This window comes from Coccinella septempunctata, chromosome 3 (genome assembly GCF_907165205.1).
Source record: "Coccinella septempunctata chromosome 3, icCocSept1.1, whole genome shotgun sequence".
NCBI classification, from domain to species: domain Eukaryota; kingdom Metazoa; phylum Arthropoda; class Insecta; order Coleoptera; family Coccinellidae; genus Coccinella; species Coccinella septempunctata.
This window is the reverse complement of record NC_058191.1, coordinates 43,006,601-43,022,809: the sequence shown is the minus strand read 5'-3', so window position 1 is coordinate 43,022,809 and position 16,209 is coordinate 43,006,601. Positions and strand designations below refer to the sequence as shown.

At 34.8% G+C, this 16,209-nt stretch overlaps 1 protein-coding gene and 1 long non-coding RNA gene across 3 annotated transcripts in view; one reads left to right on the top strand and one right to left on the bottom strand.

Moving 5' to 3' along the window:
- Positions 1 to 16,209, top strand: part of LOC123310518 — a 41,120-nt gene that overhangs the window by 22,460 nt on the left and 2,451 nt on the right. The window lies entirely within an intron of this gene.
- Positions 11,962 to 16,209, bottom strand: part of LOC123310517 — a 111,237-nt gene continuing 106,989 nt past the window's right edge. For both annotated transcript variants that reach the window (XM_044894017.1, XR_006537368.1), the window contains exon 5: positions 11,962 to 12,466. In XM_044894017.1, the coding sequence (XP_044749952.1) occupies positions 12,432 to 12,466 (35 nt within the window). In that variant the 3' untranslated portion in view covers positions 11,962 to 12,431. The remainder of the gene's footprint in view (positions 12,467 to 16,209) is intronic.

Below are 16,209 nucleotides of genomic sequence, written 5' to 3'. Positions count from 1 at the left end.
TAGAAATGTACCCAAGTCTCATCCATAGGAACAATTCCGTTTAAGCAGTCTACATCGTTTTCAAATCGAACACAGATCGAACGCGATGCTTTTACCCTTGCACGCTTTTGGTTAACATTCAAACATTTGGGGATCCATTTTGCAGCAATTTTTCTCATGTCCAAATTGACGTGAACTATATGATGAACGCGTTCCTATGAAATATTCAGTGCTTCAGATATCCGTTTTAGCCCAATTCGACGGTCTGATAAAATCATGTCATGAACTGCATCGATATTTTCGGGGACTGACACAGAAACTGGCCTTCCCGATCGGTCATCATCTTCAATGGAAAATTCACCTCTTTTGAATCTTGCAGTCCAATTTGTCATGGTCGAATACGAAGGACATTGATCACCAAGGGTATTAAGCGTATCTTCGTAAATCTGCTCACCTCTTAACCGTTTTAAATACAGGTACTTGGTGATGACTCTATACTCACAGATTTTCACAATTTCGGTGGACATCTTCTATCTTTTAATTTATTGCGTAACTTTGGTTCCCTTTTTTGACCTCAAACTTCACACTGACACTTCTAATGAGTTATTGTTCGTTGCTATGGTAACGCAATATATTTTTTTATGCATGGGACTGTTCTAGGCTAACTAGATATCAATACATCTCCGTATACCTATTAGCGCAAGAAGGCCTATAATTTAACCGCACCAGTTCCTTGTATGTTGTAATTTTTAATATTACTCAACAAAATCACATTCCTTATTTAAATTTTATCGAGTCATCTCGAATAGCTTCGAATTGATGCTAAAAAACTATTATTTAAAATTTAGAGGCCATCCCTCCTTGTATATAAGTGCAGTGTCACTATAATTGTTTTACCCTTTCTTTGATGCAGAAATCTATTGTAGGTATATGACCTTTGAAGCATCAGCATGCTTTGCCTTGCCGTGCACGGAAAGAACCTGGATATATTCGAATCCGAAACTCAATCTGATCAATCTCGTCCCGTCATACTGTCAAAACATCGGACGTCGTCAATTACGTTAATGAGACCCGAAGTGTAAGGGCAGAGGCAAAAAACGCGGGGGTGAAATCCCCATCATACATACGTGTATACGCACGCATTCAATGCGTTTGTCAGATCTCGTCGACGATAATATTATTGAAAGAGGTTCGCGGGGTCGAATCTGATTTTTCTATAGATCCAGATCTAGAAAAAACAGAAGTGTCATTCAATCGTGGGACGTATATATCAAAGGGTATCTCGGAATAGGTATACACGGCAACCGAACACCTTGCCTTTTCAACATGGCGGTAGACGATTGGAAAATAATGAATTATGTCATTATATAGACGTTGCCTCTTATTTCGACACGTCAAGTTAGGGTTGGTTTTCGGCCTTTTATTCGATGAGTTCCTGTTTGTACGTTTGTGTGTCCCAACATTGCACTTCTTTCTTAGCCGAGGTGTCTCGAATTTCCGAGAGATTTCTCATGATATGGCATCCTGTACATCCTGGCTTTTCAGGATATTGGAAATGGCCCAAAAAAGCTTTAGAACTTGAGATTTTTGACGTTTACCAAATTAATGTAAAGGAAATAGCGATTACATAATTTTTCACATTGCAACTTTTGATTGATTCTATTATCCTTTCATAATAAGCTATTATATTTCCTTGTTCTTAATTTGAATTATACTTCGGAATCACAGAGATAGAGATTTTGATATAAGAGAGCTTGTTGAAATTTGAAACTATTATCCAGGATGCCAAATTGCATCGATGTCAACATTTGAACTACTCCTTGTTCTAGTAGAATTATTATGACCTAATGAAAACGTTTCTAGTAATTCATTTTCATTCTCTAAGCTGTCAGCTGTCATCGTTCCTCTGTTTTGGTAGCACTTTACGATGGGTACTAGAAATTCTATAGGATCTAGGATTTAAAGGATTGTGAATTTTATCGATGAAAATTGTTTTTTTTTTTTTGTAAATTATCGTTTGATTCTTCCATACTTGTTTTTTGAGACTATGTTCAATGAACTTTATCCTGTAGATGTTAGGTTGGTTAACAGATCCCCGGTAAGGATCGTTACCTCGGGCGCCTACATTGACAAATACACCGCCATTTTGTCATTACCCGTCACCTATTCGGACCGTTTTCCATAAACATATAGGGGGGCAAACATACATCATCTACATTCGAACAAACACACACACATGCACTTGACAAAATAAAAACGGAGGGACGGAGAGGCAGATGTTAGGAAAAAAGCCCATTATTGGTGGTCGCGAACAGGAGGCGCAATCGCGATTGGTCGGGATGCCAACTTTTAATTTACATTCGGCTTTCATGAGAGGGATTTAATGTGCAGTCAGTCAGTTCCCGTTTCCGGCCGGTTTTTTAACGGGGGGAATCTCGGGGATGAGGAGGAACGGCTTGGTTGGCAATGTGCCGAGGCCAGAGGCGGTCCTGGTAAACGTATTGTGAAAGGAGAGGTACACTCGGAGGAGAATTTTTTACTTAGATGTTGAATGATATGCCCGTTATAGCTTGCTTTTGCAAACCTTCAAATTTCGTGTATTGAACTGAATGGGGATTTAGATTGCCAAGCATAATTAATTAATTTAAGTGTCGAAGGAAACTATTTTTGAAAAAACTTTAACACGTCGATTTCGATTTCAGTAATAAACTTGCTAAGTCGATGACAGTTTTCGTTTTGTGACATATGGTGGATTTTGAGAAAAACTGTACACATCTGCCCTATACATCGGGTTTTGCCCCTTTTCTTGTACTCTTAAACTACAAGGGGTAGATTCAGACCTAATCTCAAACATTCCGAGAAATACTCCAAAATTTTGAAAAATTTATGATGATCACACTTTAAACAGTGAAAGGAAGCCTGCCATTTACAGATACAATAATTATCAATCTTAAACTTACTGTGAAAAACGAAAATTAATACTTTTCACAACATTTTAGTGATCCAGTATTGGTTTCTTGAACTGTACAGGGTGAGTATTTCACTCCTACAAATATTTCAACAGTAGATTCTTTAGGTCAAAAGAAACCCTCTTTTCCTTTACCGATTTTTCCGATTCGGTTCGGTTTAAAAAATACAGACTGTTGAAAAAACATAAAACAATTTTGATAATAATAATAAAAATAATTTTTCAGTTCTATTTCACAAACGGTTTTATCGTGTGAAATGAATTTCAGAATATACTCAGGTTTCCATTTATTTGATGAATCTTTTTCTAACACAAGATATCACCCACGTCTTCCAGTTTTCTCATTATGATCATTACGTATCCTGAAATTACCAAAAATTCAAAGAACCTATCACTAGAATTTTAGTTGGACGCTATCTAGTGAAGCCTTCTTTAAAATAAAAGTATTCCTTATATTTTCACTTATAATGCGCCGTTTTCGAGTAATTTGATGTTCAAAAATATCTGTGAAATTTGAAAAATTTGGTACTTTGACCGAATGCAACTTTTTTTGATAAAGATCCACAGATGGGTAGCGTCACAGATTTAGCTAGTTATTCTGAAAGTATTCCAGGGGTGGCACAACTCATTATGAAAATTCAAAATGGCTATATCTTTTTATCAAAACCAAATCGGCAAAAATGGTATAGGAAAAAAACTGTTTCTTTTGACTTCAAGAATCTACTGATAAAACATTTGTACGAGTCAAAGACTCGCAACCTTTATAAAGATCCGTCGGTGCATGTTTATGCCATTTTATTCGGATATATTTTTGCCTTCTCTATCATAATTTGTAAAATGAAATATACCAGATTTCTTAATAATATTTATTCACAATAAAACAAAGGTTATGTTATATGTCATTTCGAGATATATCTTTATAAATTATGAATCAAAAAAGGCCGAATAGGCCCTTCTATTTCAGTAAATACCTCAGTCCTGATTTAGAATACCTATACCATCTTCGTTGGGTGTGACATTTTGGCAGTTGAAGCTTCTACCATTTTCAATATTCATCCGGTAGTTTTCTGAGAAAAGAAAATTCCGAAACTGCATATTGCAGAGCTAGATGATATACCAAACCAATTTCATTTCATTTGAATACTTTTCTGTCTCATAATGTTTGCCTGCATGAGTAGCTCTTTCATCAATTTAGTGTTTCCCCAAATGACATCCTTTTAATCTTATTGAAATTTAAAGGACCTAATCAAATTTGTGTGATATATTTGAGATCTGAATGAAAAAATAAGTTTCAATACAAAATCTTGGGAATTACATGTTAATAATTATGGAATTATGTCATAATAAAATAATCCTGGTTTCCTCCTTCCCTCCTTGTATAATACGAAAATTAAACCTATCTTTTCTATCGATGCTGGAAAAACATAGGATGTAAAAGATTCATAATGTTATGTCATGACAAATAATGTATTTATAATATGATTGATGAAATCGAATTGAAATACTGGTGTCTTCGGATACCAATCAAAGTTACACATCAATAAGACACATGACTTGATTCGTATTCCATGTTTACGAAAAATTTGGCTGATTAAAAGATGAGGCGGTTGAATTTTCATTCAAACTTGCTCTCCCCCAAACAAAACTCGAATTAAACAAATTCTTGATGTGAATATTCATTGGGTGGAATGTTTGATTGAACACATAAATGCAATGTTTGAAATTATGATTGTATGTTCATCTTCACCATCAATTTCATGATCGTTACACGTGGATGTTCTCGTTGAACGGGGAGGAAAAATCGTTGGTTGGTGTAGGTATATAATATCGATTTCCGTCATCGTCGTGACAAACGAGGTGAAAACAAATGTCGAACATTAAGGTGTCGCATTAACGAGCAGAGCACGATCCGGCTGCCGAAAAAAAAAATTAGTCGAAGCGATGATATCTCCCGGCGCTACATGCGGATCGTCGACGTCCTGCTTCCGACGCTTCGGAAACGACGCCGTCGTTTTAACAAGCCTACCGCGATTCCGGCACGGCTTTCCTTCATTTCCGAAACAAATGATAGTAATATAATCTCGCAGTCGACTTTGATCGGCCCGATCACCGGTATATCGTTATCAGTTTTCGAGCATCGGGATTAGAGAGAGGAGGGTGCGGAGCGATTCCTCCCTTTGAGGATCCATCCGAGCGGTGATTATTTTTAATAGGTAAATCCGCCCGGGGATCGCGGACTCTTTACTTTATTCGCGAAAAATTGGCGAGGGGTTCCTCCGCACTTTGAGTCATTAGTGACACAATGATGGGGATTTGTAATGGGAAGAACGGCGATTAGAGATAGGGGAAAAATCGGAAATTATGGGATTCGTTTTTTAGATCGGAATTTCGGGGGATTCGAATTTTCTTTTCTCTCTCTCCAATTTGAATATGAAATGAGAAATGTTCGGTAATGTTCCTTATTGAATTCGAAAAAGTTGATTAAGTACTTGCGAACATACGAGATGTCCTAAATTCGAGACAATTATTGATTTATGGATGTCATAATGCTCAAGGAAACGGATAGATTATGATCACTTTATGGAACAATCGTGTATAAAATATTTTATTCCATTTCCACTTTTATAGACGACAATGTTCAACCCATAGACCAAGTTTATATTCTTATTCAATCATTGAAATAAAAAGTTTTTTAATTACAAATGAAATAGTAAAATAACATGAGCGTCACTGAGTAAACGTCATTTCGCTCTTGTTTGTTATGAATAATGAGCTGTATAATAGCTTCGCAACAATCAAACAAAGCGATAGCTATATCATATCTTTTCTTAACTCTCTGTAAAGTATTATTATTTGAATCCTAATCAAAATATAAAACGTGACCTACATAGATGTTAACTCATTCGAAGAAACTCGTACAAATATTGACAGTAGATTTTTGAGGTCGAAGGAAACACTTTTTTCCTACATCATTTTTTCCTATTCGGCCATTTTAAGTTTTCATACCTGGAAAAACAAAATTACCTTCTGAATCTGTGACACTACACATCTTTCAAAAAGAGATGACAGATATGTTTTATTTGTGAGCGTCAAATCACTCGAAAACGACGCATTAATTATACGAAAAAATATGAAGAATACTTTCATCTTACGAAACGTTCAAATATTCATTAGATAGCGCCCAACTTAGTTTCAAAAATTGGGTTCTTTGAATTTTTGGTACTTTCATGGTACGTACCTAATGGTCATAATGAAGAAACTGGAAAACGTGTGTGATATCTTGTGTTCGAAAAAGATTCATCAAATAAATGAAAAACTACATTCCGAAATTCATTTCATTTGATAAAACCGTTTGTGAGATAAAATAACATGTTTTCATGGTTTTTCAACTGCCTGTATCTTTTGAACCGAGCCGATCCGAAAAATATGGTAAAGAAAAGAGTATTTTTCTCTGGACCTCAAGAAACTACTGTACGAGGCAGACTCACCCTGTATATTATTATACAGGCTCAATGATTCTGCTTTCAATGCTTTCATTTTTGGAAAGCAGGGAAATTTTGCTCCAAATTTCGCCTATTTGTCTCGGGTTATTCCTGAGGGAAACAATTGTTTCGCAAAAATTTAAAATCTAAATGTCTAGACTCGATGCGTTGATGTTGTGCAAGCCTTATTATTTCGAATCCTCACCTCTTCTCCTGTTGTGTCGTACCTAACGCGAGTTTCTGTGTATAGATATGCAAGAAGAATAGGTAACATGAGATTATTCGACAAGCGGATGTTTATAGCTTCGAGTGTGTAATGGGTTTAGAATTTCGTTGGGTTAATGAGCCTCTAATTAAGGGGAAGTATTGAATTCCTATAAACACAAGGGGACGGGAAGAGTTATACGTAGATCTACCGAAAATTGCGGTGGAAATATGATTGGTTGGAAAATCGCAATTCCTAAAACATAATCTGTCAGCCTTTCTCTCACATGATATTTTTCCTGAATCTGTTAGATCGATTCTCATTAAATATGAGAAACTACTGTTTCATTTGTGTTGAATTACACCCTGTACAGTGTAAACTATCCATTTTTTTTCCGTTCCCCGTTGTCTCCCAATTAAAATATTCGATAATGAGTAAAACCGCAACAAATCTTCGGGCTACTGTCTATTTAGGAAATGAGTAAAACGATACTCTTGTCACCTTAAAAATAACGAACCTTTCATACTCCCCGAAAAATGTAACACCACATCAAAGAATCAGGGCGGAAAGAAGACCCGGTGTTGTATCCTTTTTTTTTTTTGGTCGTTCGAGTGAGGGATTATGCCGAAACCTCATTAAAAATCGCTTTGTCCCCGTGAGTGTTTTATTTGGCAATTCATTAATTTGCGAAACTCGCAAAGTGGAGGAATGAAGTACGTCGAATTGTGTAACTAAGTCGATGGAAATTTCGCTCTTGATTTTTGACTGAATTCGCGATAATAGATTTGAAAAAATTATTATTCATGGAGGTCTCGCGGGAATAAATTCAGGGATGATGGGAAATGAAGAGAGTTGAGTTATGATAAGAATTCTTCCACACCTGGAAGGTGAAAGTCTTCTCAGATAGATCGAAGTTTTGGTTGGTTGACGCTTTTTGAACCTCAAACGTTCATAGTTGGATTATTGTTCGAAATCGAAAATCCTTTTACAATGAAATTCGCAATGGAATTCAAGCTATGATTTTTCGACAATGTTGCTTTTATTTCTTACCGTATATTTACGTTGGAAAATCGCTGTAATTTGTTGAGAACTTATTGTTGATAGATTGAAAAATGCCCATACGTAGAAATATTTAAGTAATTCTTTGGAAATGAGAGCAGTGGGACTAAATTCCGTAAATATGAGAAAACGTCCGCTGAGTAATTCCTTGTTCTTCGCTGTATCGCTGTAGTCTAACCGAAAGTGTGACAAGCAAAGTCATTGTCATCATCGTTTGACCCAGCGTTGTGTGAATCCCATTCCCTCGCGATTAATTAAAGATAATTGAACGTTTTTTTCTTGAACGACACGTGAGTTACGACAATTTCTGGAAGCAACAGCCTCTCCTATATACACCTACCCCCCCGCAGTCACAACGTTACCCCTTCGGAATCGCTAGAAGCGCGTGTTTCATCCTCCGCTCCCCTGACCGTTTATTAACTTTGTTACATTGTTAGTTACTTGTTTCGCAAATTATTATCCGAGCGAGCTTGCCTAGGCACGTACGCTCACCGCACGGCAGGCGGAGGGGGATCCGGATGCTACTCACAAATGACACGTCACTGTCATATTTGGCAAATATTTCAATCGCTACTTGTCACGTTTCATCTGATACGATACGGGGTTTGATGCGGCGTGGATATATACGCGAGAAGTCGTTAATGGAGAACGTAGGCCTGGCTGGCTGGCCTTTAATAGATGCAGATGCGTTTTTGCCGATTAAGATTTTCGACTGGATGATAATCGATTCGAGCATTTGGGGTTCTGTTCAACTCCACTTAACTATAATTTCACGTGATCAGTTTATTTGAATCGAGTTGCAGTATTTTATAAATGTAAATCGATAAACGATCAAAAATTTATGATATTTATGGCTTTAAAGAAAAAGCTTACTACTCATTAGGGATTTACGGGAATATGCTATCTGATAGAAAATTTCATCCTCAACACGCGAATTTTTTCAGTTACAAGCTCGAACCTTTTCACATGACATTTGAATTGATTATTCCATTTTTTTTATAATATCCTTACAGTTATATATCGTTCACTGATGAGAATATATAACATAAAATAAAAGCTATCCTTTGATTTGAAAGAAGGGAAGTTTTCGAACCCATTACAAATTTGATTCAATGCGATTTCCATGCATGGTAAAATTAAGTATGTTCAATTTTCATCGAATATTCATATCCCAATGTTATCAAATTAGCATCTCTTATTACTGGATATGTTCATCTGAAGATATGAATATGAAATCTGAAGATAAACCTCCCAATAACGATAACAGAATCTCGCTTTTTCTTCATTTCAAAATTTTGATCATTGGTAGAGTGAAATATCGAATTTAAATTAATCTTGGTTCGAAAATAAGAGACGGCGTAGCAAATTTCTTGCTGATATGACACGCACTTGACAATTTCCCATTTCATTTTCAACATTTTCGCTCTTTCACGCGATAATCGTTTTCCAAGGGAAAAGCTACCCCTAGCAGTTGATGTTTTCTGCCCTGAATACGCGTTATTTCTTGAGCACCCGAGAGATGGCGCTTGTACGAGTATAGATCTCTGCGTTGTATTACAGTATCCTTCCATCTGATAGGCCACATAAGGGAAGAATTCTTTAATCAGTACAGCAGTCCTTAAAATGTGAAATTCGTTCACAAACGGAAAAATAGTGGAATTAGATAGAGTCCCAGGTTTTACACTGTAAGAAACGCTTATAATTCCTTAGGTATATCGAAATGAAAGTAAATGTAAGAAATGTTGCCTCCAATATTCTTTGAAAGTTTCTTACTTACTCTTCTTACAATTTTAAGCGAGTAGATGTATTCGATTTCAGGTCAAAAACTTCCAGTATTTGATTGAGTTCTTAGTCTTCTCACTTTGATTTATTGGGCTTTTCGAATTCTTTATTTCTAAAAGTTGAACTTTATGAGCATTATGAAACAATGAATAGAATGTTGGAAATATACGCATTCAGTTGAGATTTCCAAATGATACTAGTCTCTGTATAGTTATTATATTTGTAGTTTCTAATCATTGATTGCGATAGCAAGGTAATGCCTATTAAAATTTTTTTAAGGCATTTTGTCATTTTGTTTCATATTTGGTAAACCGATATTCTCTAATTTTGAAATTAATTTTGTTATTGACATCAATTCCTGATAATGATTACCTATAATACATGGAAAAAAGGTCATACATAAACTGTATATTGTGTCGTCTATATCTACGAACGAAGTTGGTTTTATCATTAAGTTCCACGTTTTTTTCACGATACAGAAATGTATTTTACTATAAATATTGATTTGATTTGTTTTCACGTATAATTTTGCGAGTTTATAATTCATACTTACCTATTATTTTTGGGTATAATTTCATTATGCTAAAATTAAATAGGCTGAAAGTATTTTTCCCGAAAATATAAAAGATCTCCCATAATTTTAAGCAAAACCTGTTGATTGAATTATTTTGAGAGAAATTCTCAGTGTAGGTAGATATAGGTCCACAATCGCACCATTTTTGATTTTAGTTCCTTAAAATTCAACAACGAAGTCGTTACCCCCAATATCATTTTTTTATACAAATTTTGGTAGAAGCCAAATTATCAAGCAATTACAAATATCTTAAATACAAATGTTTCAGTTACTACAAATTATTAATTTGGTTCTTAGGGGTAAACTACCGAATTGATTCAATCGATATTTAATAGCATCTGATACATAATAATAGTAATAAAAATCATTTCCGATTAAATTTCAGACACGGCTGGTTGCAGATATTTGTTCCTAATATGATGTGAATTTTTCAAAATAATTTATTTAGGAGTATAATTTCATCCGACATACAAGTATGAAACAACTTATGTGTTTTTTGAAAAGAATTTCATGTCTCACTGAATTTACTCATTGTCTTACGTCTCGGGATTATGAATAATAAAAAAAAAAATTCACTTTTGTCTTGGTATCATGAACATTCTCGTCTAATTACTTATTTAGGAGTAATTTTTTGATTCCTCCAGAAAGTTCCTGAAATGGAGCATAATATCGCAAGAATTATCTCTTATATTTGTAAACTCCCGTCAAAATTAAAAATGAAGAAAACATTCTTTCATTTATCTAGTTCAATATTTGCCTATTATATTATATGCGCCAGTCGCTGGAGTAGTATAAATTTTTTCGCTTTCCACAAGAATCCGTCTAGCGAAGCAGGAAACGTAATCAATTAGCAATCAATCAGTAACCGGATCCGAGGCAGTTGCACGGGAAACGCTATTTTCTGCAAACAATCGGAGAAGAAAGTCTCTTGATTGTGCGGTACATTACCGAAAGCGACCTCTGAAAGGACCTGAGAATAATTGACGTGCATTTTGTGCGGAATTAGAAAACGTGAAATTCAATCTACCGCGGTTCGATTCTTTCTTTCATGAAGTTTCGGTTGCTGAAACTCAGCTCAGACAGGTTCTTGACGTGAACGGAGACGACGGCTTTTGTTTTCTTCGATTTCAGGATGATCGTTGGAAATTTAATTTCTCCTCCTTTAAAGTGATAACACCTTTTAAGGTAACTCTTTCAGACTACTCGTATATATCTTTATTTCCGATAAAAGTGGAACAAACATTCTGCTCGTTCAAAATTTTGCGAAGTGGGAAAGATTTACTTTTTTAATAGATTAACTTCTTTTTGAATTTAATCATTTTCAACGAATCCTGCGAACTGTTTGTTTATATCTGAAGAATGTTTTCCGTATTTAACCGTAGGGCATTTATCGGAAACTATAGACGCCACAGATTCTTGCCAAAGAGTCACAAATTTCTAAATGAACTTAACACTTTTGTCTTTGCTGAGGACCTGAAGAAGGTATAGAGTAGTAACCAAACAAATGGGAAGTTTGTGGAAAGGGAAATACTATTTTTATTCACTTTAAAATTTATTTCCATCAAGAAGAGAAACAAATTCAAGTATTACACTTCCCAGTCTATTGGTTTTTATTACCTCATCATAGAATTTTAATTATAAAACTGAAATATTCACGACTACGGTATTCGAAATAACTTAATTATTAGTTACGATCCTCATTGTACGATTAGTAGATAATTTGAAATTGACATTTATTGCAACATATCCTTCAAAAATTATGATAAATATGACATTTTCCAATAATTCCGAACTTGAAAAATAGTCCACTAATTCAAAAAAAGTTGTTAATACACACTATAAATGAATAAATGAAAAGAATATTAAATGTACGAATACTTTCAGAAAAATGATTTATAAATTATTCGGAATATCCATCTCATTCTGACATCAATTTTGGCTAGAAAAACTTCCACCTAAGATTCTCAAAGACTCTTGATTAGGAGAAATCATTTCCATTGAGAATATTTTTATTTCTGAGAAATTCAATTATGACATGAAATATGAAATATTTTTATATTATTTACGATGTCTTTCCTTGTTTATCAAGTCTTGATAATATCACAAAAGAGCCAAAATGAATGGCAAATAGTTTGGAAAATTTATTTGCCAACATACTGTGGTCGTTCGAAAACACACACATCATCCATTAATCTGATTGATTTTTTTGCGTCGCTTCAACCATAGCTTCTTTGTGATCTTCTTCATTCAGATCATGTACGTATAAAAAGTAATCTTTGAGAATTCTTTACATTTCTTCATTTGGTGGATTTTGTCTTCAATTCCTTTCATACTCTTATTTGGCCGCCCTCTGTTCAGTATTCTTCAATTTCAATATTCTCTTTATCGATTGACGACTCCCATGCAGTTCCATTTTTCTGCAAATTAATAACAAAATGTAATTATTACACTAGTATATCATTCAAGGAGAAATATTAGAATAATGGTGATCCTTAAAAATTTCATTTCATTAAGGGATATATACAATGTTCCACATTCCGCACAAATTGTCCTTATAATATTGAATTGATGTGGCCAATACTTGATAAAAATCCATAATTGAACTTGATACAAATTATACGATTTTCACAAAATCAGTTTTTTTTTGTGAAAATGGTATAATCTGTTTCAAGTTCAATTGTCCTTATCTCTGGAACTTATATTTCGAAAATACTGATTTTATGTTTTGTATTGAAATGATAGGTTTGGACATTTGGCTTTCTTCTAGCAATTACGGTATTTTGATACAATCTATCATATTTTTTTCCATATTCATTAATAAAAATCAACCATTTTACTCAAGAATTCGACAATCCTTTGATAACACTTGATGATAGCTCATTCTGAGTATATTCATATATGTATACTAATATTTTGGTGTAATACTCATTCAATTCGCTATGAATCTCTGCAAATATAAAATTGTGGAGTAAAAGGTGGAATGTCTGCATTGTATTTTAGGTTTTAAAGTCGGAGTTCGCTAGGACTATAAATATATTTTCAAAATCTTCATTTAGAATAACAAAATTTGTAATTTTCTATGATTTTGACAGTAATAAACCATCTTGCAACCCTAGTTTTTCGACGGATTGAAACGCGCCGAGCGGAGCAGTTCCATCTTCGTGGAAATCAGTGTTGATGAGTTTTTTTCTCCTCACATACACACGTGCAGGCAAATCCACAAGGACGCCGAACTCCCCCCAGAGTCCCGATTAAAAATGACAAGATCAAAAAACTGCATCCCTCGCATATGCACACATACCTAGCAACCACTCCATTTCGAAACCACTTTCGCGAAAACGGAAGCTCATACAGGGAATTCAGAAATCTTGTCGCCCCGAAAACCACCCTGATAAGCAGGATTTTTCATATCCTAATGGCCACGGAAGAGCGCCCTCCTCTCCCTCAACGTACGTATGCAGAATAAGGAAAAGGTGGGATTCTGAAAGGTGCACAACTCTTGTAGTTTGAGCCGACTTCCAATGGAAACGCGCGGCAAGGGTTATTCCAGTGCGAATTTTTAATTATGCCAGCCCACGGTTCTTTGTTTTTCGAGCGCGATTCGAAAAGTACTTTATTGAAACGTTCGCTGAACGGACGGTGGTGGGGATGGTTTTTAAGATGGTTGACTTTGGACATTGTCGAATGGGAGGAAGGCCTTCAGCGTGGGGTTGGAAATTGGAGACCTACAGCTCATTAGGGGGGGTTAGTTTTGTAGCTATTTCTCGTTTTAATTAGGGGATGGATATGGGGTTTGAGGCGGTTGGTATATTCATTTCCCGGTAATTAGTGGATGATTATTAGAGTGGAGTTTTTATGACTTGGGCTTGGTATGTATAGTATACGATCTCTGAGTCGTGCGTTTAAGATTTCACTCGGAATAATCTGATATTTATGTCCAGAATTGATCATTATCACTCGCAATGATTCTGATGAATATTACGAGAAACATTTAGGAAGTGCAAGTGATCAAATGTCTGTGTTCCACGAACTCTTATCGGGATAACAAAGTTTACACTAAGATTTGATTGAATATGAGGTGAGGATTGACTAAATGAATTTTATCTTGTCCGCAGGAGATACATAATCTTCTTATTGATAATTGCAGTCGCAGAACATTTGATAGATTCATTTCCAAATTTTAGATATGTGACTTGTTATGGAATAATGCTCTTTTACGGCCGTTTTCAATAAACCTATCTATCCATCATTTCACTTACTGACGATTAGTAACCATTGGTAACCATTCTAAATTATATCTACAAATAGATCTTCGAAACGAAATCACCTTAGAACATAGATACATGGAATGGACATTCAGTGCTACAAATGAATGTTTTGTAGTGCAAACATTCGATGTTTGTCTAGCGCGACACTAAGGCAGTGGCGTTATATTGGAAAATTTATATACTCTTCCTATCTATTCGTACTGAAAATTGATGTGACACTGATCTCCGAAACAAATGTCTCAATTGTGGTTGGTGACACTAAGCAACTATCTCACTCCAGTCTTTGGAATGTTTATTTTCCATTCCATGTATCTATGTTCTAAGGAAATTACATGCATTTTCTATATTCAGTAACTGAAGTAATGGATAGATAGGATTATTGAAAACGGCCGTTAGAGATTTCATTATTTTAAAAATTCCAAAGATATTTAATAGTAACGTAACTTTCCAATTGAGAGAAGTACATCTTAATATTCAATTTTCACTTGAACTTAGCGAACTTAGTGAACCTCGACCTAGCAATTATACGCTGAGCCTTACATGCATGGCGAGCCAGACTTTCTCAGAGTTTCTTTGCGCTATTAATACCTAATATGATGCCTATTTTTCATTTCCTCTGCTGATACTAACAGTGAGATAGGTTCGGGTTATTTAATTTATTTTTTTTTTCATATATTTTCGCCATTCTCCTTTGTTATCATTATTTTTTCACACACGAAAAATTGTTTGATATTCCAATTTGATTTATTATTCTGTTTCAGAGGAATATTTTCAGTATCAATATCATGGTGGTTTCATTCTTTTTCAGCTTTTCTTATTGGTTCTCTCTCCCAATATTTCAAACATAAGGAATAACAATGAAAAATTGTTTTGTTTGAAATGGTTCTGCGTAAAAGTAGCTATTGCACTATTCGTCGGAAGTCGGTTCCTTGTTGCGTAACAAAATAATTTAAATGAAGTGATTGTGAGTGTCGAAGTTTATCTTTATCACAAGGAAAATTCAAATCTTCAGAATTAATTTTTTCTCATTGATTTGAATTTTCCTGACGAAGATTGTCTGATATATTCGCAGAAACGCCACATTCATTTACGTTATATTCATTCGCCTTTTTATTTTATTTTTTTTTCATTTATTTATGATAATCATATCATGTTTTTACTTATTATTTTAATATTACGTAAGTACTTGATGGACAACATTGTCTGAAGGAATGGCTTCTGAAGAATAGTGCAACAGCTATTACTTAATTACAAAGAAGCTTTTCTCACTAATATTTTTTTTAATCATTATTCGTCGTGTTTCATAATGGGAGAGAAGTGTCACAAAAAAAAGTTCAAGAAGAATGACTCTCTTCAAATTATCCTATAATTAAATTGGTATGAATTCAGATGAAAATACTTTCTCTGTATAAGTTGCTCTAAATTTGTTTTATTCAAACGTTTTCTCCATATTCGTTTTAACTAGAAGTTATTTAACTACACGACACTACATGTGTTTCGCCATCACAGTAGAATCTTCGGGTGGAAGAAATTATACCTACCTTCTTTTTCCACGAACATTAGAGTGGATGCTGTTTACCGCCAGCATCTTTCGACTGATTACTCAAGTTTAATCGATTATAAAACATTCAATTTCATCCGTTAATCCTTTTCTTCTCTCCATGCATCCCCTTTAAATTAGGCTTTCGCTAAACTTGCACTAAACTTCCAAATTTCCTAGCTGCAGAATCGAATCCCACACGGAAAATACCGGAGAGAAAATTCAAGGTATTAAATAAGTTCTCAGGAGCAACTTAATAAAACCCTCTCGGTCGTTTTCCTTAATAAATAATCTGCAGATCTCGGGGAACTTTGGGATGCCCGCCGGGGACAGATTAAACGTTGTTTAGAAA